General features: G+C 37.6%; 2 protein-coding genes across 4 annotated transcripts; one reads left to right on the top strand and one right to left on the bottom strand.

Moving 5' to 3' along the window:
- Window positions 1-3,143: 3,143 nt before the first annotated feature.
- On the bottom strand, window positions 3,144-7,347 carry LOC134661640 (pyruvate dehydrogenase [acetyl-transferring]-phosphatase 1, mitochondrial). Its single transcript, XM_063517787.1, has 4 exons — window positions 6,936-7,347; window positions 5,587-5,725; window positions 5,005-5,171; window positions 3,144-4,301 (listed from the first exon to the last, which is right to left on the bottom strand). The coding sequence occupies exons 1-4, from the start codon at window positions 7,155-7,157 to the stop codon at window positions 3,315-3,317; spliced, it is 1,515 nt and encodes a 504-aa protein (XP_063373857.1). The 5' UTR covers window positions 7,158-7,347; the 3' UTR covers window positions 3,144-3,314.
- Window positions 7,348-8,981: 1,634 nt separating this feature from the next.
- Window positions 8,982-17,443, top strand: LOC134661347 (vesicle-associated membrane protein-associated protein B). Of its 3 annotated transcripts, none has more exons than XM_063517384.1 (8): window positions 8,982-9,198; window positions 11,464-11,616; window positions 11,950-12,053; window positions 12,135-12,215; window positions 12,543-12,623; window positions 13,003-13,092; window positions 14,198-14,314; window positions 17,068-17,443. In XM_063517384.1, exons 1-8 carry the CDS (start codon window positions 9,147-9,149, stop codon window positions 17,230-17,232), a joined length of 843 nt encoding a protein of 280 aa, XP_063373454.1. In that variant the 5' UTR covers window positions 8,982-9,146; the 3' UTR covers window positions 17,233-17,443. The 3 variants fall into 3 exon arrangements, with proteins under 3 accessions (XP_063373454.1, XP_063373453.1, XP_063373455.1); XM_063517383.1 differs by having other exon boundaries at window positions 8,996-9,198; window positions 11,452-11,616; window positions 17,068-17,435; XM_063517385.1 differs by lacking the exon at window positions 13,003-13,092 and having other exon boundaries at window positions 8,999-9,198; window positions 11,452-11,616; window positions 17,068-17,433.
- Window positions 17,444-24,293: the final 6,850 nt, after the last annotated feature.

Raw genomic sequence — 24,293 nt, 5'->3', positions numbered from 1 at the left:
AACACACTGATGTCAGCGTACATTGAAGGCAATATTTATTTTGTATGAAAAAGAGGAAGTCTAAAGAATTCATAATTTTTAAAAGTTGCTGAACAAATGTTGGTCAGTTTGAGGAGTACAGCCTTTAGTTTAATTTATTGCTCCTGTTACAGGAAGCACCCTGTATGTATCTCTAATAATTTCAGGTTGTCCCGTCACGACATATTAATTACATAAGTACTTAGCTATTTTTTATGGCTACGACAGAATACTTGCGATACCTACCTAATAATATAATGAGATATTATTTAATTCATACCTACTTATTAAATTAATTTAAACTGTTTATATTTTCTTATTATTAAAGGTACAATACAATAATAGTTGATCATTGAGAATTACATAATAGGTACTTTCTTATTAATAAATGTGAATATAAACCTCGTTATGGATTTTATTTAATATTATATTTTAATAGGGGTAAATCAGTATTGGTGGTAGTGTTGTGAGTTAGACTAAAGACTCGAGGTCTTAGGTACTACTACAGAAGGGTTTCCTCAAGCTTTAACACATTCAGTGCCAGCGCGAGCTACGTGCTACGAGCGTAGCCGATAGCATGGGAAACCCCGTATGTAGCGAAAAGAGAACCCATCTAGCGGGTCGCTGGCACTGAATGTGTTGATGAATCAAACGTACATGAAATATATAACTCGATATTTGGCACGAAAATTGTTTTAAACATGATCGGTTGAGCCAATAATGAGATTTTCAAAAAAAAATGTTTTTATTACAACGACTTTAAGTGCCGCGTATTATCGACCTTTTACTTGTATGGCATTTTCATTATCGTATGAAGGTAGAGTCTGTGCGGAAAGAGAAGAGTCGTGAAACGTACGGGACCCAATACATTCTACGACTCTTCGGCCGCTTTTTTAAAACACATTCAGTGCCAGCGCGAGCTACGCACTACGAGCGTAGCCAAAAGATTATGTAGCGAAAAGCGCCTATGAACAGAGAACCCGCCTAGTGAGTCGCCGGCAGTGCACGTGTTAAACTATGAAATTAGTAAATGGACTAATTAATAGTGCCCATAAAGAGGAGCGGCTGTTTTATTCATTCTAAATAACTTAAATAAGGAATTGATGGTTTAGTTTCTTTAGCGACGGTTTATAATTGCTGTAAGTACCTAGGTAGGTATCTACCTTCTCTACCTTGTATGGGTACTTCTACCAATTAGGGGAAGTCCGGGCATAGTGAACACCTTTGACTTGACATAACAGAAAAATGTAACGAGGAAGAAATGAAAAAAGTATCAATAATAAGTCTTTATTTAATAATCTTTTAATTTAAAACACTAGCCTCCAATTTTTAATAGTTGCTGCAATTTTGAACAAAACGTAAATAAAGATATTTTATTCGCTTTGCCCAGGGTGCCGGGCAAAGTGAAACAGGCCCCCGGGCAAAGCAAATATTACTCGTAAAATCTTAGTGAACTTAATAACTAAGTGAAAATTAATCAACATAAGATCATTTCAATAATATTAATTAGAAAAAGCTGTCACAAGTAACTTTTGATATATTTTCACTGATTTCATAAGCATAAGTCTTCACGGCATTTTTGAAGACATTTTAACACAGCGAATCCACGTTCTGATAGCCATTTCCATGACGTCTGTTAGCCAGGAGCCATTATCGATCTTTTTTTATATTTATATACCATCTGTAATAAAATATTATCATTAAAAAAAATACCTAATAAATTCAAAGTGAACACGCTATCCGCTTTGCCCGATCCACTTTGCCCATTCAGTCAGTTAAAGAAATTAAGAATTTAAAAAAATAACCGTTGGATTGTTTTAAAAGAAATGCGTTGTAAAAGGAAGATACTTTAATAAGCAATAGAAGCATCTTGAATTAAAATTCGAGATAATTACTGTGACAAAATAACATACAATGTACTTACCTTACAAAATCGAATATTTTGCACTAAAAACACATTTTGACTCGTCACCGACGACGCTCACAGCGACCGCTCCTTGTGACGCATGCCGCTCATAGAGCGAAGGATCCTGAACAGCATATAGGCGCGTGGTGCGACAAAGTCGAATAGTTTAGGATTGGGAGCCCGAATTCGCTTTGCCTGGGGTGTTCGCTTTACCCGGACTTCCCCTATTCTATAAATTCTATCTAATCATCTCTTCAACCGTTTATGTAGTTTTTTTGTCAAAACTCTAATTTCTATGCAAATATTCACCAGATAAATGATTTTTATTGTGTGTAAATAAATAAAACAAAACTAAATTAATAAAACAAGTACAAGCTGACATTTTGTTAATTACTGCAGGTCCCTGCTTGCCTATATCCGTTGCTGTTAAGTTCGGTGCAAAGCACTTAAAAGATATGTTCTAAAGAAACCTACCTTATAACTATCTTTACGTGTATATAAATAGTGATTATCTTCTTAATTATTATTCGCCTACTATTATTAGATTAATACGGAAATATTCACTTTTAATATCAATGATTGGTAAATAAATAAACAATATTAAAATCGTGTATGTTATTTAATTTTAGTCCTTTACCTACACCGGCCCAAAAAATTCTCCGTTATTACAACTGGGCTATAACCGCAAAAATGGAAGTTCGCAAATTGCAGGCATCTTTCTCTGTCACTCTAATTACCCCTTCATTTGATTAAAAGAGGAAGATCCCCGCAATTTGCATATTTCGGTTTTCGCGGTAGACCCCAGGTAACAACTTGGTGGTAAGGTGGTAACAAGTGGGAATAACCAAAATAAAAAGCCACAAATCACTAAAATTTACAAATACTTTAATAAATAATAATAAAACAGATAATTTTTTCTAGCTACATATTTATCATAATTTTTTGTGTGTTTCAATACTTGGGTATTATGTGATAACAATTTGATTAATGTATCTGCCAATAAAATGCTCTCTCTCTGTAGTAGGACTAGTAGGTAATGCTTACTTTACAGTTTTGCAATTCACTCTACCTCTTAGTTATTGAAAGATTCAATTTGGCCGAACTTCCTAACGTCCCATGGACATTTAGATCTTGTATCGGGTCGAGTAGAAATCCGAAAGATTAAAGTCAGTTTCACATTAGCTCTTTGCAAACTACACAAACGACGACACAGTTCTAAGAGCAGTCAGACAAATGAAATCGTATGGCAGGTCAATTTCGCTTCGGCACACATTAATCTAGCGAACTAATGACTTGAGTGAAATAAAACAAAAGCTTGCAAAAAAGAGGATAGAGCCAACTTAACTAATAATATTTAATTCACCATTGAGGAAATCAGATCTAAAACTGTTTATGCCGGGCATTGCCTTAGGAACTCTGAGTCGAAGTAAACGACAGTGACGGTGATATCGTCGCGGAACATGCGGCACACGTCGGGCGCCAGGCTCAGCAGGTGCGCCAGCCGCGAGTGGTCCACGCCGTACTCCGTGCCTCCGACGGCGTGCCGGATCAGGTGGGTCGCGGCGTTCCGATCTTTGGGCTTACTCTTCAGACTTTGCTTTCTGTGAAGCAGCAACTCGTTTATATCTCCTAACTGTATATTCTTGCGCGGCAACTTGAGCGGATTGAAGAATACTTTCCCTTTCATGTGTTCGCCGACTAGCTTCACCGCCTGCAAGGGAGTCATCATATCCCACAATCCATCCGAGGCTATAATCAAGAATTTGTCTTTAGGTGCCAGTCTGTGATAATATATATCGGGCTTGGCCGTTAAGTAAGGTGGAGTGTGGTAGTAGGCGGGTATTGCCCTTTCCCCGTATACAGGGACCGCTAATGCAGTGAGTGTTTCCACGGACCATTTGTACCTACAGTCCCCCATGCTACGAAGGGGAGCCAGCTCGCCCAAAAGTCTATCTCTTCTGATTACGGTTTTTTTCTCGTCCTCTGGGTGTTCACTCCAAATCCTTTTTAGTTCATCAAAATTTTCTGAATTGTGTTCTTTTGTAATTTTTGTAGCTACCCATTCCTCATCCTCGGTCTTGGTCCCTACCACGGCGTTACAATCCCCAACATTCGCCACATGCAAGTGGGGGCCATTTACATGAGATACACAAGTAACAGCACCCGATAAAGCTACCGATAATGTCTTTGGATTTATTTTTCCAGTTTTTTCAAATGGTTCTACTGCTTCTCTCGATATATCACTATCTAATTTCATAATTGCCTGTTCTAACGCCGTACCGACGTCTACATTACTTTTAGGTGTTTTAGCTAATTCTGTTAAATAATCCTTAAAATTATTTTCATATGTCAACTTGAGGTCTTGTACAATTTCAACCTGCAAAACAAAACCATTAAGTAAGATTAAATGCTCAGTCTTTTAATATATCTTTAAGTATACTTATAAGGTCAACGTGGTGAAGATCGTCTATTAGGTGAGACCATGTATAAGGTTTGTACCAGGGATGTTGCGGATGCCGATTTTTTGACATTCGCGGATGCGGATGCGGATTTTTAAAGGCTCACATCCGCGGATGCGAATGCGGATGTCAAGATAGGTACATAAAAAACGTCAAATATTACATTTTAGTAATTTTTATTTCAAAAAACCGGCCAAGTGCGAGTCGGACTCGCGTTCCAAGAGTTCCGTACATTAAGTCCCACTCACGCTTGGCTGCTCATTTCTAATAGGTTTTTTGGTTAATGACTAAATTACCTAGCAGTCTAGCACTTACGCCGATGCTGAGACGTTCCTGTACCGACCTGTTCCACATCCGCATCCGCATTAAACTCCGCATCCATTTTATGCGGATGCGGATGCAGATGCGGATATTCGCAACATCCCTGGTTTGTACACAAACATACTCCACCTACAGAAGGTCGGTAGAGCAGCAGGAGCGGAGTTCTTCCTTTCAGACTGACTGAGCGATTACGTATTTAAATACGAGATTTCTTGTCCTATGACAGTCTTTCCAACCAAAAATGTTATATGCCGGTCTTCTCCACATTGACCTTAATTAAGACATATATAGGATACGTACTCTATCATTGTAAGTTTCCAGCAAACTCTCCTGAGGGTGGTCGTTTATAACTTTAGTTAATAGGTCGTCAGGGAGGAGTGCGGCCGCTATATAGTTAAACAGCCGCTTGGAAATAACTTGAGCGCAAGCGGGTCCGCCGTGACCATCAAATACTCCCATAAGTAAGCCTAAAATTACAATTACAGTCATAGCTTTACTAAAACAAATATACAGAATGGTCCAAACCTTGACGTCCAAAAATTTTTTTTAGATTCCTCACATCGTGGGCTATTAGAATATACCCCATGTATGTTAGCCGATTTTTCGTAGTTTTCGAGTTATGATTTTTTAAACTTTTAACTTTTGTTATGAAATTCCGGGGTCCCATAGAGAGTGGCTAAAAAATAACAGCATTCCCGTTGCCAGGGATGTGTTGGGATTATACTGAGCAACTTTTACTATGGGACCAACCCCGAAATCGCGAAAAAAAAATTTACCTTTCCATAGAAGAAGAACAAAATGGACCAGCCAAAATGTATGAAACAGCCAAAGTCTATAGCTACATCACCACTGTTGCAATTGCTTATGAATATGCATATCTACCTGGTATCATCTTGCATTGTGCCTCACTCCTTGTATCTTCAATTGGACTATTTGAAGCCAATTGATTGGAATCATAAGATTTGATTGATCCTGTTGTGAATTCTTTACTGAACTCATTTTTCCGTAATATTACAGTTACCTAAAACGAAGAAGCAAAACCTTGTGAAAGAACTTTATTTATTTATTTAATTGTATAGCAAGATTTGAGTTGCTTAGAATATAGAAGAACTTTATTGATTGTTTATAAGAAACAACTGTTTACTTGATGATGCTGACTATGGTAGGTAGTAATTTTCCTTTAAATGACAAAAACTATTATGATCATATATAGAAAATTATGTGTGTGTGTGTGTGTGCGCTTACTTGCTTAGGGATTACTTCGAAAGTAAGGTAATTATGAAAATGGCAAATATATTCATTTCTGTCCTGTGACAAAAATGGTAATTTGTCATCTGTATGACAGATTTGAGTTCCCCATTACATACGCACTAAACACTAAACACAAACCCTGAATGTTTGCCCTTGCCCTGCATATTTGGCAATTCAATTAAGTCATGTTCATTCTTTTAAAATTATGGTGTCAGTCCAGTGGGACCATTTTGACAGTGTCAAAGTATTAGAAGCTTTAAATGCTCCTAAAATTGTATGGTAAGTACAAGACAGTGTATGGTGATTTTATTAGCTGGACTTTACAAGTAGCATGTGGACTACCGTCCGTTGACTCCGAAATGGTGGTTAAATGTGTTTCAAGATTAATTCTCCATTCACTGCACACCACCACATTTGTTTACTGTATTTAATAAGCTATTGGTATGAGCAACAAAATAGAAAGGAATTAATCACGAGGCGCAAGTATCAAGATAGCACTCAAACTGGAAGTCCTACTCGGCAATTATAGTCCTATCAACATTTTAAAAGGTGCAAAGCCCGTTAGTGGGCCATAACATTGACCAGAAGGGGTAACAGGAATGTGTATGCAGATCCCGGCCACATTAGTGTGTGACACGTGACACATAGGCCTAAATTTGAATACTTTTAAACCTATGCAAACTGGCAATCTCGGTATTTTGTTCCAGGAACTTCACCACCTAGCTCAGCAGTAAAGCCCACCAAGGCCTATCTACCACGAATTCCTTAATAAGATGTGTTCATTGTGATCTTAATATTTTTATTCGTAAAGTCGTGATACTGACCCAAAAAGCGTTCAAAAAGGGACCCCAAATATACTTTAAAATCTGTTAGTGCATCAAGTGTACGAGAATATAAAGGATAAAATATAAAAGCATATTATTGCTTTTTGAATGTAGATTTTATATGTATAAACAGATAAAATTACAAGGTATGCTTACCTCCTGCGGTGAAGGTAAAACAGTCATACCATCCTTCTGGACTTTTCCTTCTCCTTGCGTAGTGTGTACGTTTCTTGTGAGACAAGGGCTTGGCAAGTTACAAAGGATACTACGACATTCTGATTTTGTACGCCTGGCCCAAATACTAATAATCTCCTGTTTTAACAACCTATCTAATCGTAGACAAGTTCTTAGGATTATATTTACATGCAAGGTATTCATATTCTATATTTCTTTTGGGGTTAACCGGGCATGTTATGCAATCAATTTTTTGATGTTCGTGTATTTAGATAGCTGACTGACAACGGACAACTCGATTTATTAAGAGTTTTTGAACCAATTATCACTTCCAAGGGCTTTATTTTAACACATAATTTAAAAATGAAAAGTTTTAAAATAAATAATGAACATTGAATTTTTTTTTATTCCTGACGTACAGGTGCTGTGCTACCAGCACAAATTATTTTAGTTTTAGGCCGTAACAGACTACCGCACCGCACCGCGACCTTTGTGCTTGCTTGTGGTGCGGTAGTGCTTGGCACTTAATTATATAGCTGATCAAGCAAATCTTGTCAGTAAAAAAGGCGCGAAATGCAAATTTTCTATGGGACCATATCCCTTTGCGCCTACATTTTTCAAATTTGCCGCCTTTTTCTACTGACAAGAACTGCTTGACCAGCTATAATATCTCTTATCTTACTCACGTATTGCGGCGTCCCTTTTTTCACTTACTAAATTCTTAGTTCAGAAAGGTCAAACTCTTTTAGTCGGATTAGACTCTCGCGCGAGCCACGACGAGACGCGAGTGTAAGCGGTGGGCTCGCGGCTCGTCTCGTGGCTCACGGCTCGTCTCGTGGCTCGCAAGCTCGTCGAGCTAATATAATTTAAACACTAACGGCACGGCATAAGGTTTATAACCGAATGACAGGCCGAACGCGAGTGTAAGCGGTGGACTCGAGTCTCGTGGCGCGGCTCGCGGCTCGTCTCGTGGCTCGCGCGAGAGTCTAATCCGCCTATAATCCGCCTATTTTAGTATTGAAAAAAAAAAGAAAATAGGTGTTGCCAATTTTAAAAAGTGTACGTTGATAAAGCAAGACCTTTCCTAACGTCACCAAAAAGGCTTCTACAGACGTTGCAACGAATGGCATGTCATTTTAAGGCCCCAGTGGCCAACGATGGGCCATGCCAAGCCATGATTTGCAATGCGCAACTGTAGGCCATCATAACGTAGGTGTTCACACAATGGTGCATAGCTCATTGCTGCCTGGAGTGCATGGTGAAACATTTGCGATAAACCTGAAAGTAATTACGGCCGCAGCTATTTATGTGTATTATGTGTTATTTGTGTGTACCGCAACAAAATTATTAAAAGACATGGCGCAAAAGACCGAAAAGACGGTGGTGGATGCTGTCAATCCACCATAATAGGACAAACTAGACAAACAATGGGCGACTGTGTGAACACCACAGGCCTCACTACGCCACAATTCCTTTGAAGTGTGCCAAAAAACCGACAACTTCCTAATTGCTCAACACGATAGACGTTAGACAACTGATGGCCATTCTTCCGCCATTGTAGTGTATACCATTGACCCCTGTACACAATACCGATGGCTTGTCATGGCCATCCTTGACCACTGTGTACTGGAGGTATACCACCTGAGGGGCTACCGCGAAAACCGAAATTCGCAAATTGCGGGGATCTTTCTCTTTTACTCCAATGCACGCGTAATTAGAGTAACAGAGAAAAATGCCCGCAATTTCCGAAATTCTATTTTCGCGGTTATAGCCCTGTCCAATTTCTTGGTCCAATGTGTGTTTGCATCTCACATTTTTCTTAAGGAGAGAGTGAGACACAAATGGCACGTTGGACCAAGAAATTAAAAAGGTGGAATAACACCCTAAAATATTACAATATTATTTGAACGTTTTAGTCATTATACCTACTTAAAGTAAGTTTAAAAATAGTGAAGTAATATTTTTATATTCCCTTGTATAATTTTAACATTGTTATTGTTTTTTTTTTTACTTACGGTGATAAAGCCAGTTGGTCATTATTTCAGGTATTATGGTAAAACTACACTAACGCACATTACGCATGCGCATGTCGGATTCGTCATTCATCGTTCGCTGTGGCCGACATCACGAAACCGTCATTTTCTAAAATCAGTTAATTTTGCCAACGAATTACCGCATTACTAATTATAGAAAATGCCTAACCAAGTGTTAACTATAGAGCCGCAAAATGAACTCAAGTTTAAAGGTGAGTGTTTAATGTTTTGTGACGCGTAAGCATCAAACCGTCGCATTGAAACTTGGGCATCATACATAGGTCGGGAGCTAACTGCTGACAAATGGAGTGTATTTCCAGATATCGGCGTATTGTCAGGGTGCGGTTTTTCTGTTTTCCTCGATTAAACTTACCGATACCTTTTTATTTTGCTTTAGGTCAGCTAAACTAAGTGGTCAAATATTAGATGAGGGGATAGCAATCCTTAATATATAGAAGGATAGGCATGGCCTGCTCCGGGCACGGACGTAGTATCTGCCATATGAATAGCTAGTGTCTGTACGAATGTTTATTAGTGAACATTTACTTCAATTGCAATGCATAAATGGAAATTAAGCGGAACTGGTTGATAGCACTATTGACAATAAACTGTGCTGTGTAACGTAAGTACTTGGTGCTGTAAAAGTCCTACGACATCACCATTTCCGATATGAAGTAGTGCCTTCTTATTTTGATGCGTCAAAATAGGCTTTAGCAAACAAAGCTGCTACTGCTAGAGTCAAATTGAAGCCTTAACCTCCATATGATTTATTTTAAACAAAGGACTATGTAATGATGATGTGTGATTTTGTAATAATATGTCATAAAGCCATAATCACATCTTAGGAATACAAATGTGTTGTAGTATGCTATAAATTGTATTATTTTGTTAATAAGATTATTGTTGACCATTTGTGGCAGCTGTTGTTTATTATTGTGTGTGAGACAGTTACCTTGAAATTGCAAACACATGACTGTGTGTCTGATTCCACCAAAGATAAATAAGTATATTTTTTGTTCTCTTAATTGTTTTCTTATTTTGGATGTTTCAATAGGTCAATCAGCTTGTCACTTTTTGAAACAGTTATTTTAGAGGACTTAATCATCATTTGAGAAGCTATGACACTCTTGGATTACTATCTTTGCATAGCTATCCTTCTAATGTTTTTTTTTTTTTAATATACATATTAGCAATTTCCTATACCAGAAGCATCATCATTCACCTTCATTTTATATATATTATAGAAAAATATAGTTCTGGTGAGTTACAGCACATATTTTATTTTTATATATGCCTATAATACTATAAATTAAAATATTTACTCTATTATTAAAAAAATATTTTTATTGTGTAAAATGTTTTGTCCTTTTACATTTAGTTTCTGTTCTGACCAACTCATAACTTATGTTTTATTAAGATAACATTAGGTCATTTAGCACTACACCTTATAAAACAAAGTCCCCCGCTGCGTCTGTCTGTATGTCTGTATGTATGTATGTTCGCAATAAACTCAAAAACTACCAAACGGATTTTTATGCAGTTTTCATCTATCAACAGAGTGATTCTGGAGGCAGGTTTAGGTGTATAAACTGTTAAGGTTTTGTTATGAACATTATATTTATTCTGAATAATTCTACAAAGAATATTTGCAGAGTAAAATTTTACCCAGACTTCATTGCATGTGTTTTCAATTTCATAAATGAATATTAATTTTAAGTTTATCATTATCACATACTTAATAAAAGAAGTTTTTAGCCATTGTCTCGTAAATTTAAAATAACTGAATAAACTGCCAGATGATAATATAACTTCAGGTCATTTGGGCAGAATTAACTAGATTAGATTAGACCTGACTAGCTTTATTGGTGCCTAAACACTTATATGCAATTTAATTGATCTTTAGTCACTATTGACAAATGTACACATACATAATTGCAACACTTATTTCTAGACTAAGTATTGGTGTTGAGGTGTTGTGTTTCAGTATTATATTAAAAACACCGCTCCTAATTAGTACAAATCTATCTCATTCAGACAATACGCGCTTTTACGAGCAGGGCCCCGTTTCACCTCGTTGACAATTGTCGCCTGACATTGAAAATTCACGGTACATTGCTGATCCAACAATTAACATTTACGTTATGTGCCGTGGTTACTTACCAACTGGTTCAGAAATTTACTGCAGTCAGTTTTTTTTTTGTTTTTTAATTAGTATGCAGTTTGGTCGACATTGTGACCAGCGACTGCTTTTGTTGGGAGAAGATTGGTGACGTGGCACGTGACACGTCACCACCCACTGCAGTCAGTGTCAGGTGTCAATAGCCAAGTTGGTGGAATAGGTGCCAGTTGATGTTAGAAGTATGCTCCTCAGCTATCACTGCGTAACGCACGAGCTAGTATCAGTAGGGCATATTGCAGTCGCCTCATGCCCTCAAAAGTATAGTCATTATTATTGAAAATTTTAGTTGACTTTTCAGGGCTCTTTGAGCAGGGCTACACGACGTACATGCGGCTGATAAACCCGACCACTGATACAGTGCTGTTCAAGATAAAGACCACCGCGCCTAAGAAATACTGCGTGCGCCCCAACTCGGGTGTGCTTGAACCAAACTCCAAAGTGGACATAGCCAGTGAGTGCTTGACTGCTTGCTGTTAATTGTACATAAATGTATTATTACACGAGTCAGATTTTATTGCAGTGCCATCTAATCTATATTATCTGTGAAAGTAAAGTGTGTGATAATATGGTAAAATGTGTTAATATCCAAATGGTAGATTTATTATAGTGTGTTCAAAATTGAATTTTTACTACCTAATCTATATTAATGTTATGTTAAATTAAACCTAAAAAAAGACACTCAAATGTCAAAGCCTGTGGGCCACCTAGGTAATACCTATATACTATACATAGCTTCACCGAGATATCTAATCCCAATAGCTAACATAGTACTTTTATTTTTCAGTCACTCCACAGCCGGTGTTTGTTGATCCGAATGACAAGCACAAACACAAGTTCATGGTTCAGAGTGTCATCGCTCCCGAGGGCAAGACAAACATAGATCAAGTGGTAAGTATCATTACTTCAGGTCTCTTTTTGAATACAATTTTTATTACTTCTATATCCTACAGATTTCATTTTGTTTCACAGTGGAAGGAAACGAGTCCCGATCAGCTTATGGACTACAAGCTAAAGTGTGTATTTGAAACGCCTCGCGGAACTAATCTCAACGTAAGTCATCTGAAGATCCATATGTATTTATTATTTCAGATTACAAATTGCACCTTACAGCTAATGCCAAAGCGGCGCAAATTGAAACACATTGACAACATAAAGCAATAACACATAATACAGCTATGACACAGGTATTCATTATGGTATGGTACTCTCAGGTATCTCTCTTTCTAATACCCTCTTGCATTCCATTGTCACTCGCCCCGTCACACTCACTCACAAACAAATGACACTGTCAAGTCAAGAGCGTCGCCAAGGGGAGGCTGCTGTCGTTTATTACTTGTGCTAATGTATTTGAAGTACCTGACATAAATCCTCCCACAGGACGCCGGCGACGTCCCGGCACAAAACGAAGTATCTAAGAAACGAGTTGCGGTTGCAGATGACGCGAAGGCTCCATCAAAGGTAATGCTCATCTATTTTTGACCTACACTTCCCTTTACAGTGTTAGGCCTCCGACTTATAGAGGATTTTTCACGTCGCGTAACAATTCCTTGCATGAAAGAAACTCATTAATCATAATTTATAAGTTGATGTGTATGACAGTGTTTGTGAGCTTTTTTAATGTTTTATTTGCCCTTTCTACCATCATTTCGTTTGTAACGTTAAACAAACCGAAAAGCACTCATTGTTGATGACGATTGTGTGAAATCATTATTTGCCATTATTGCTCATAATCGTGAATCATTTCACTACATATCTGTGTGTGGTATCGGAGAGAGAAGACATTTCGAGAATCGGTACGAGTAGTCCCAAGCCTGGCATTGTTAAAATTGTATTACAGGACGCCGTAGAAGGCCTAGTTCAAAACGAGCCTAAGGTCAAGGACGGTGCCCACACTTCTGGACCTTTAAGTGAAAACGCCGTTTCTACGGTACCCTTATTTGCTATTTATTTTTATCATTAAGAAATTTTTATTACCGTTTCCATACACTGAGATTCCATACAAGGTATTCTATTTTTTACACCCACAAATGGCAGTTGAATTGAATTCGCTGTGATGTCGATCATTGATCTTAATCGCAGGAGGTTACTAACGCAATGTGCTGAATTTTACGCACCTTTATAAGAGTTATAGGAAATCTCGCTAGCATTAGGTTATAGTGAAAGGGTGCGACTCCTGAAGTAGTTATTGCAATTAGGTTATTAATCATCTTAAGTTCTTAATGGGACAAATTGGTCAGTAATCGGAATAATCACATGCATATCTAACACCCGCGTTGAACTAGTTGATGCTAAAGTTATGTCTAAACATGTATAATATCTGGTAATATCAGCCCATTTTATGTTTTGACACGAGATAGTCACGAGGGTTAACAATTTCTTGCAATTGTGTTGAAGATATATATTTTTATAGCTATAATGCGATTTGCGTGACCGAAAAGGAGACATAGGTCCTGCTCGTGTTGACAAAAATGATAAGTTCTCTATATTCTCGAAGAATGGAAGCTAACAATAAGTGCATAGTGAAATCACACCACTAACAGTACATACATTTAAACACAAACCAGTTATTTTAGTCATATTCATTATTTAACATTGTCACGCTTTCAAAAGTCATTGCTTATTTATAAATGACTCGTTTCCAATGGCTTGACGTTGCCATAAGTGGTCCACAATCACATCAGCACATCACATGCAACATTAAAACTTCGTAGATACAAGATTTTGCACTTAGCAGTCTTAGCACTTCTACCTGACCTGTGATTCATATTTGCAATATACACTATTAATCAAATTTCGCACAAATTGACAAGTGCAGTTTATCAAACAGGTTCTTTAAATTGTGGCTGAAAAAGTAATCCTTAATCGGCGAACAAAAGGATTCACATAAAGCAACATCAGATTATATTTACCTTTTATACGACGTTTAAACAGCATGTTTTTATTATTATTTGCATTGTAAAGTTAGTCATACTCGGTTTTAGTGTGACAAATTTTGGAACATTTATTTTTATTTAATTTTTATACAATTCCAGACTTTGTCTTTCCCCAAATCGGAGAATGCTGAAAGCGACTTGCAAAAAGCGACGTCAGAGGTGATTCTTTTGAGGGAGGAGGAGAGCAAGCTTAGACATGAAAATCTACAGTTAAAAGTGAGTTTTGCGTGCGCGTTTTTGTTTCGATTTATTATCGTTCTATTTATTTAATTCCCGACATTTGACCTAACTCAAAAGCTTTGCTATTGTTTAATCTAAGACAAATGCTGCATTGCGAAAATATATTATTATTACCGGGAAAATTAGCAGTGGTGCAAAGATAATTTTCCCGGATTCATAAGTTCAAAAGAGTAGCCACGAATAGGGTTACTCGCCTGATCTAAATCCAATGCATTATAGTTTGTGGTCAATCTTGACAAGGGCCTATGCTACTAAACACAAAAGTGTAAACGCTCTAAAATCAACACTTACTAAAGAATGGGAAAAAAAAATTCTTGGAGGAGCTGCGGAATATCGTTTAATCATAAAATTTTAACAAACGTTTGCGTTTGTGTATCAAAGCGAAAGGAGGCTATTTTGAAGACAATTAATTTTTGTTGCATGAAAATACTGTAGTTTAAATTTTTAACTTATTTTGTACTAGTTACGTAAGTACTAAATAAAATAATTAGAAAAAACTTTGTCAACGTATTTTTGGGCCATCCTGTATGTTCAAGAAATTGTTAATCATGATCTGTGTCTAACTTAATATTATATATATGCTTGGTCATCTGCATGCAAACCAAACGGTCATAGTTTAGTGAAATAACTTGCTACTGTAGTAAATTTATTTTTCTATACGATAGACATCTGCAGACATAGTATCCAAAAGAATGACTAGCGTAATCGAAATTTACAATTCTCATGACATGACACATTTGTTTATCGAAAAATGGATTGTGAGAATGGACGGACTAAGTATACCTACTATAAACGAAGCAATGCACAGAGTGAATTGGTGGTTTTTATACAACGAGATCTGCGCACGAGTATTGTCAAGAAAATTGGGCTTGTTGTTATGAGCTTGTTATAGTTCTGCTACAGAATACAGAAAACATTTATAATGCAATGCGAAGTGGTAATCCAAACCGGGCATGCGCATGGATTCTCATAGACCGCGAGCCAACAGCAGATTTCTATGACCAATAGCGTCCCGGGCGATAACTCGTACAGAACCTTTATGAACGTCAGCTGCCGCTCCGTTGGTATGTTGATGAACTACAGCCACCCAAACATGTCTGTCAGTTCAATTTTTACAAGCTTTTATTTAACTAGCCCTGGTAGTATGTATTTGTATGTTAGTTAGTCAAATATTGGAAGCTAAATTTGACCCATGGCCGATTCCATATGTAAATCGGATGACAATGCAATATAATGATGACGGAGCTGATCTGATGATGGAGGCAGGAGATGGCCATGGGAACTCTGTCACGAAACTGTACATGTTTATTTGCATGTTTGTAAAAAACATGTTATTATCGTTACTATATGAAAATAACACAATGATAACAATAAAAAGCTTAGACTGTCATAACATGATAAAGATTCGTAAATACGCCAAAAATCTGCATTACATGTGTTTGATAATCACCTGCAGACATCTGCAGTTAGTCACAACTACTTACATTTACCGTTTAAATTCTACTTAGCTACTTTCACTGCTATAGGTACCTACTCCAAGCAAGAAAACAGAATTAACACAAGTAAGAAAGGTTTCCTGCTGCATTACGATTGCTGAGATTTAAATATCTGTTAAAATCAACGTGGAATCCATATTTAATATTACAAATACCGAAGTGTGTTGTCTGTCCGTCTGTTTGTTATCTCTTCGCGCTTAAACCGCTGAACCGATTTAGATGAAATATGGTACAGAGATAGTTTGACTCCCGGGAAGGACATAGGACAGTTTTAAGCCAAAAATCATCCTGTAAGAGGGAGAAAATAATTGATGTTCGCCTGATATTTGATGTAAGCATATGCTCATATTGAATGATTGCCATTACCGTTAAGTATACTTTATCTAGGCTAGCTATTATTTGAATAGCTACAAACTATCCCTCAAATAAGGAAGTTTGTATGGGTAATCAATAAAAAGCAGATTGGATAAAAAATAAGCTATCCAAATAATTCCACGCAGACGATCTCGAGAAAAAACTGTCATTAAATATGCTCTTGTCAGTCCCTGCTGCTCGACATGCATTCGACGTATCTAAGGTGTAATGGGATAACTTCGAAAACGGGGTAATTTTGAAAATAACAAACATCTACTAAACTAGAAGCACTTTCTGCTATAGCGACAGTAGGCAAGATGCCTTGATAAGCGTTGCATTGAATTAGCATTGCATTGGTAAGTGATGCCGAAGTATGAAGGGATTCTTGTTTAGTACCTGCGAGTAGATAATAGTGATTATCAAAATTACACCGTTTGGGAAGTTACCTTAACGCACCTTATGCTTTAAATTTAAAACATATTACTTCGAATCGAGTAGGTGATGACAGCAAGCGCACTAATATATCATCAGGGTCATCATACCTGTGCGAGTCGAATGTGTTATCCTTCTGCTATATGTGTATGCGACTGCGAAATCTCCTTTTTAAAGTGGTCTTCTTTTTTAAATGACCTATTTATATCTAGTCTTGCTATCTGTTGCTGTGCCGCTATTTAATCTTTAGTAAACGACTGGAGGTTTAAAAAATAATTCAAAAAATGCTGAGAGCTAAGCGGTCAACCCCGACTTAAGTAAGTCAAGTATAGTGACGTATATATTGACGTGTAAACCTTCAAGTTTAATAAAGAATCTGAATCTGAGTGTTGTGCCGACTACGGATATGAGTAGTAATATGGTGCATGTTGTGTTCGTTTGTGTCAGGAGGAGCTTCTGCGCCTGCGCCAAGCTGGAGGCGACGGTCGCGGCGCGGCGCGGCGCCACTCGTACGGGCCGGAGAAGCACGCGCAGGCGGCCATGATGCCGTGGCTCGCCACCGCCGTCGCCATGGCCCTGCTGGGCATCATCATCGGCAAGTTCCTCATGTGAACGGTATCGTTGCCGCCGCGGTGACCGGACGCCTCACACTCACCGCTGTTACACCACTCCCAACGCCTCTTCCTCGCACAAGGCAGCTTCACCTTCGTTTAACGCCCTTCTGGCCATGCTTCAGTCGAGATACGCTCCTGCCGAGAGCTGTGTGACTACGCTAGACAACCCCCTTGGAACCCATGGAACAATCGGTAAAAACCACCTGTTCTCCGCTACCATCTCGTTAGCCTCGAGTCGTTATTTCCCGGCTCTTGATTTATAAAACTCCACAACATTGTTTCATTTATTATTGCTTTTCTTTTTGGATCTAATTAAGCATTTGCTACCAAAAGCATGTATTGTAAAGTAATCATTTTTGTAAATCAACCGTATAAATAGTAAGTGTTTGTAAAAAGATTTAATTGATAGCTTCTCTTTATGTGTATTTGTGTCACAATTGTTTGATATAGAGAGATATCTGTAAAGACTTTAATACATATTTAGAAAATATCGTGGATGAGTGTGACAACGTCGCTGTACATTTAGGATTCGTATTACATTGAAGCATTATTAAAACTTAGAGTTAATATAATGTACACTCTTGAGTAATTCCGCTTTCATATTCGAATAGTTAATAAATACGTAGAGGTTTTATAGCATTCATGGTATACTGTATAAAGTAGGGCAGTTATAAAATTAATTATTCGTTAACGAGCAGACACCAAATATTTTCCAAAAGGTTTGCCGAGGGAGCGCTTGTTATGTTCAATATTAAAAACACGGTCTTATTCGTAAAGGTCTAAAAATCACTTTGCTTATAACGTCTGTAACGTTGTAGCCTATTTGAAATTTATTGAGAAAAAATGTGATTCGAGTTTCCTAATTTATAAGCGTCGTTAGCAGACATGGGGAGCCTCATTATATGGTCCTGTTATGAATTATATTTATATCAGCGTTTTATGAATAAGGCCGGTGGAATTTGTTTTTTAATTCGTCGATGACTTTACCTCGATAATACCTACGCCGTGCGTGTGATAAAGAGATGTGTGGATGTATGTATATCATGGTATAATAATATACTCCGCCTGGTACTCTCTTCCGACTTGACCTTGACCACGTGACTGACACAAGCCTACGTCATCATGCGACAGCGCTATATGATAATATGCGATAGCGCTATATAAAGTGGCAATGTTATTGTGACGTAGGCTTGTGTCACTCTGGGAAGAGAAGACCATGTTTTATTAGACTATGTATGTATATCATATAAAATACTGAATGGGCATGCTCCATAATTTTATTGCAATAAATATATCACTAAATGTTTTAAATAAATATCAATTATAATACTAATTACCTACCTAGTTATTTTTACTAAACAGTTAAGGCGAGTTTATGAACTCGTACTTATTCATACATTTACTCCACAAAATTTTTGCCCATCCAGTATTTTTTTCCTATTCGCTAACCATACAGTCAAATTCGACGTCATGCAATAATATACATTTTAAGCAATGTTTGTGATATGTATATTAAATCTGATTTATTCCTCGAGATATTTGATAAAAATTAAACCCAATGTAAAGCTGAGAATGAATACACTGTGATTTTTAATTTCACTAACTTTAAATGAAATGTGATATTTAAAATGATTGTCTGATACCTAAATTTAATTACTTTAATACTGTAATGTTATTTACAGTAGGTACCTACAAGTGCGGTAAAGTAGCACCAAATGTAGGTCCTACATATGGTGCTACTTTAGCGCACTTGTGCGATAATTAGCACATTACGTGCGTATGTCGAAAACTCCATTTGTATCGACTGTAAACACTCCCTTCGGTCGTGATTTAATTTATCGCCAGTTGCGAATTTCCTACTTTTCGCACTTGTATCGTAATGAACTATTTAATTACTAAAGATTCTTTACACCAGAAGTATGGAATCCTTTGTAATTTTGATTAATATTACTGTACATGATATTTGAGAAATCGGGCATAGAGTCTGTAGGTATATTAAACATACAGCAGTGTGTGTTCCTTTCTTTATGTATGGAATTTCTTTCTTTCTTCTTTCTTTCTTTCTTTGTTGATATTCTCTACTCTTAACTGACTGGCAAACGCCATTGAGAGGTTGCCAGTTCTATTTGTATAATAATAATATGAAGTTAGCGGAAACAATAACTATCACAGTGTATAAGTTCCATGGCATCCCGACCGTTTACCTAACTTTTGTGCACCAAGCGTGTTTCTTTAACAGTTAAAAAATAATTCCAAGTGCTTGCCTGAATGTATAGGAGGCTTAAGTAACTAGTTAAACAAGCATTTATAACATTGTCGCATAATTTCATGTGAAGTATTTTTGGTTTGGTTTATATACCAAATTAGACCTAACGCGTTTCAGATATGATTGAGCAACTTTTTCACCATTTGTCATGGTATATCTGATGGCGACGGTATGTCGATGTCGGCCGTTTGACTAGACGCAAGATTTTTAAAAAAGGTAATTTAGAAACGGTAGGTTAAACTATACTTTTTTTTGTATTGTCTCTAGTGTAAATGGTGTGCACGTTGTATTAGGGTGGACCAACCTTTTTTGTCACTGTTCATGATTACGCTCTCCGAGGTAATTCGTTAACGTTTTCTGTGACCTACTGTGACCGATTAATCGGTCTTTGGCGATGAGCATACGGTGCGGATTGGCGTCCAAAAGGTTAAAACAGTCTTATATAGCATATAGATTCGTCATGTATTTTGTTGTAGATTATATTTCCTTTCCCTAATAAGCCAGTATGATAGTCGAATGCGGTACAACATTTCTTCTAGAAAACTGCTACGTTTGTCTCTTGGGTGACGCGAGAGAAACACGATAAGAAGTAGTTGATCCACCTATAAACAGCCGTACTTTTAACTGGGCTTATCACAGAAATGCGGCTAGATGACTAATATTTAAGTTCTTGATGTTTCCGGCTCGTAAATTTTATCGAAAGCATTGTAAGTAATTATTCTAACAGGGTAAAACCTTATATCTGCACCCCTTCGATTGTTATTACGAAGTTTACGAACCATGTGTCTAGGAAATAGCGTCATCGCTATTGCTGCAAAACACTTTACCAATTACGGCAATTACTGCTATTTTAATGATCAATGGGTTTTACCCTAGTCGGTGAACGCGTTGATTATTTGTTCATAAAGTACATTTGTTTTTTTTTTCCAAAAATTATTGCTATCTGTAAAGCATTCGGATAAACATACCATGGAGCAAAATACAGATAACTAGCATCCCTTTATTTTGTCAAAGCGGAGTCACGCAGTATTTTCCCAATTGCTCTAGTCTTTACTTTAAAAATTACAACGAATGTTATGTAACACAGTATTAGGCTACGGCGTACTCATGTCGCACCTCATATCTGACTGAACGATTGCATACGACGCAGAACACCAGCTAGTTGCCTTGGCATATCGGTGTAGAGAGGCCTGTTTGACGACGAGTGCAGTGTGCACGCCGGGGGCGGAAACAGCCGGTGAGGATCTTTACTTGCTTAGAAAAGCTATTATCTAGACTTGAAAGCGACCGGTCGGTGTCCGGACTTATCGTTAATATTTAATGTTATTTATTTTTGGTGAAAGCAATCAATGGTTATATTTTAGCCAGTCGAGGATTTTGGGTCAGTCTTTAATGACTAAAATCTGACAGGACAATCTATGTTTGATGAATTGCTTGCCAGTTGCCAGGTACCACGGTCGATTGGGTCATTTGGTGTCGCCTATGTTCATAAAATTGTTTGTGTTGTAACGCCACCTGATTATTACCTAATCCTAGTATTCTATAATGTCATGTCAACGCCCTTGATTGTAGATTTGTGTCGGTATATTTAGGAAGAATTCTCTCTTGTTTTCATGCTGCATTTTTATTTTTAGTTATCTGGCGTAAATTAAATATTGTTTTTTACTCTGACAGATTGAAACTTTTAAATGTCGTTGTTTTTAAGCTTTTGTATACCTAATTCAAATTAGATGTGGAAAATGCAAAAAATAGAATGAATAAGTTAAGCACTTTTACTAAAAAGACAAAATAGAATCTTTCGTTTAACTAGGTTAAATAAAAACTTGTTACCACATCATCCTGTTTGAAGGAGCTGTGTATACAATAAGTTGAAGCTGTTTGGTGAAAGCAACTATCACCAGCTACTGCTTGTCAGGCAGTAGGTACTCGGCTTGTTAAACGTTTAAATCATTTGGTGTAAGTGATTGTGTTATTACTTAATAATATGTAATGTAGTGTAATTACCGATTGCATAATTATTTACATGGTTACGGGTGAACACCCGAGCCCGCGAGCCACACAGACTGCCGACGGGCATGCTGCCGGCCGGCCACTCGTTTCGTGTGTCCCGCACAGCACAGCTCGGTGGTAATGCGCCAGGTCTGCACGTTTACGCTCGGCCGGCGGTCTGTTTGTGCCCCATAACTTGTTTTTATGTCTGATTTAATACTATATTACCCACATTATTGAATTCAATTCCACTGTTAGAGCTTTGCCTCCTATTTTTTTGAGAGATAATTAATTCATTGGGAAAAGGTTATTTTAATGTCATTTGTTTTATTTTTAATTTAACGGAGACTATAGTTTAATTAAAATATCCGTATGGTATTGTTGTTATACTATTATGCTATATTGTATCGTTTTCTGAAATAAAATACTTAATTTACGATATTTATTATTTTGTAACATGTTTAATTTTCCTTGCACTGCTTGCTTAAGGTAATTTAAATACTCTTAATATATAGTGGATATTAACCATTTGAGCGCCATGGACAATGTGCCTACAGTCAGCAGCAGAAGTGCGCGAGGTATTCAAAATGATCTTGACGCGACTTAATTGTTGAGAGAATAAGAGCGTGACAAGGTAATTTTGACATCTTAACTGAGGCAACTTTTGCTGCTGACTGTACAGGTTCACGGAAAGGCGCGTTCTCAGGGCCGTAGCGTGTACCTGTCCTCCTCACAAGTTGCTTCGATTAACCGATTTTTAAAATTTACATATATAAAACCTAGACAACCCTGGACTGGACCAACTTTTTAATAAGGGAACCTATTACAGTTAGATTATATAGTGAAAATAAGCTTTCATTTGATATAATATACTATTAAATAACAAATAAAAAGTTAAAAAAATTACTGTCCGTACTCAATTTAACTAGGCAACTTATTTGCAATGTGAATATGATCTATCATTAATTTTTAGGGTTCCGTACCCAAAGGGTAAAAACGGGACCCTATTACTAAGACTCCGCTGTCCGTCCATCTGTCACCAGGCTGTATCTCACGAACCGTGATAGCTAGACAGTTGAAATTTTCACAGATGATGTATTTATGTTGCCGCTATAACAACAAATACTAAAAACAAAATAAAATAAAGATTTAAGTGGGGCTCCCATACAACACACGTGATTTTTGACCGAAGTTAAGCAACGTCGGGCGGGGTCAGTACTTGGATGGGTGACCGTTTTTTTGCTTGTTTTGCTCTATTTTTTGTTGATGGTGCGGAACCCTCCGTGCGCGAGTCCGACTCGCACTTGGCCGGTTTTTTTATCACAAATAAATAACAAAATGAGGGTAGAGTAACGCTACGTCTTACGAGTACGTAGGCGAACAACGCGCGAACGCTGCGCGGCCGGCGCGCCGCTTCGCGTCTAAATCGCTCACGTACGAGTAGGACATAATACGTATCAACGGTTTGATTCATCCTCGCCGCGCCGCGCCGCGTTCGCGAGTTGTCCGCCTACGTAAGCCGTAGCGTTAGACAGTGGTAAGTCTGCAACGATTTTGATAGCAGTGCAAGTGTTTTTATACGTCATAATTTCATAGAGGTTTGACGTTTAAAATAACACTTGCACTGCTTGTGCTATCAAAATGGTTGCGGACTTGTCTCGGTCTGACTCTATAATACCTATTTCTTATAACGTATATCCGACTATAGGTACTATATAGATATAGTGGTAGATATGTCGCAGTCGGATTGTATAATCCGCCGTATTACATTACGGCTAGCTGTTTTACAAAACAGGGGCGTTTTGAAATGCGGCGGTTCGACGATTAGCCGAATGCGGCTGAATGAAAATCCGCCGGAATGTATTCGGCGCCATACGTTCTTCAACACGGCTAGCCGTAATGTAATACATCGAGTCATTAGCCGCCGCTTTGACAGTTTTTAGTTCCCATTTTTAACACTCGTGGCGCTGCCTGACATAACAACAACAAACTCTGGGGTGTCCATCAAATCTGGAGTTCGTCGGACTGTTTCTTTTTAAAAAACATTTTCTTCGCAACTTAACTAGACGGAGCCCCGCTTCGCGGGGCTCCTATTTCTGAGCGGTTTGCCCTTCGGGCATCTGAAGCTACCTAACGAACCTAACCTACCTACCTATTGATTTAGTGAGACGTCCGTGAAAACATTACACTTTGGGGAAAAAAGCGTAGGTGGGTAAGTAGGTTAGGTTCGTTAGGTAGCTGCAGATGCCCGAAGGGCAAACCGCCCAGAAATAGGAGCCCCGCAAGCGGGGCTAATCGTCGAACCGCCGCATTTCAAAACGCCCCTGTTTTGTAAAACGGCTAGCCGTAATGTAATACGGCGGATTATACAATCTGACTACGACATATATACTATACTACGTATTATTATAGTACTATATACTATAGTACGTGATGGGGACATTGCTCGTTCAAATGAAATTCGGAAATATTAACACATCTGCCTTTATTTAAATAAGTAAATTATAATTACATAACTACGTACTAGGTACAATATTTAATCAACAGTAGGTACTTATTTGTTTAGAATTTATAAAGCGTTTACGCTCAAAACGTCCTGCTGGCCGTATAATGTGGATGTACCTATTGTATTTTTTGGTGTTACTACTTCATGAAAGAACTCATAACTCGGCAAATATAATTTTACATTGTGAATCTACTGGCCGGGACCGTAAGGTTAGTACTTAGTAAACATTAAATAGCGTTCTGAATAATTTAAATGGGTTTGGAATATCGAACCAAGTAGGTACACCAGGGAACCAAAA

This window comes from Cydia amplana, chromosome Z (assembly GCF_948474715.1).
Source record: "Cydia amplana chromosome Z, ilCydAmpl1.1, whole genome shotgun sequence".
Lineage (NCBI taxonomy): Eukaryota > Metazoa > Arthropoda > Insecta > Lepidoptera > Tortricidae > Cydia > Cydia amplana.
This window is presented reverse-complemented; position numbering and strand designations above follow the sequence as displayed.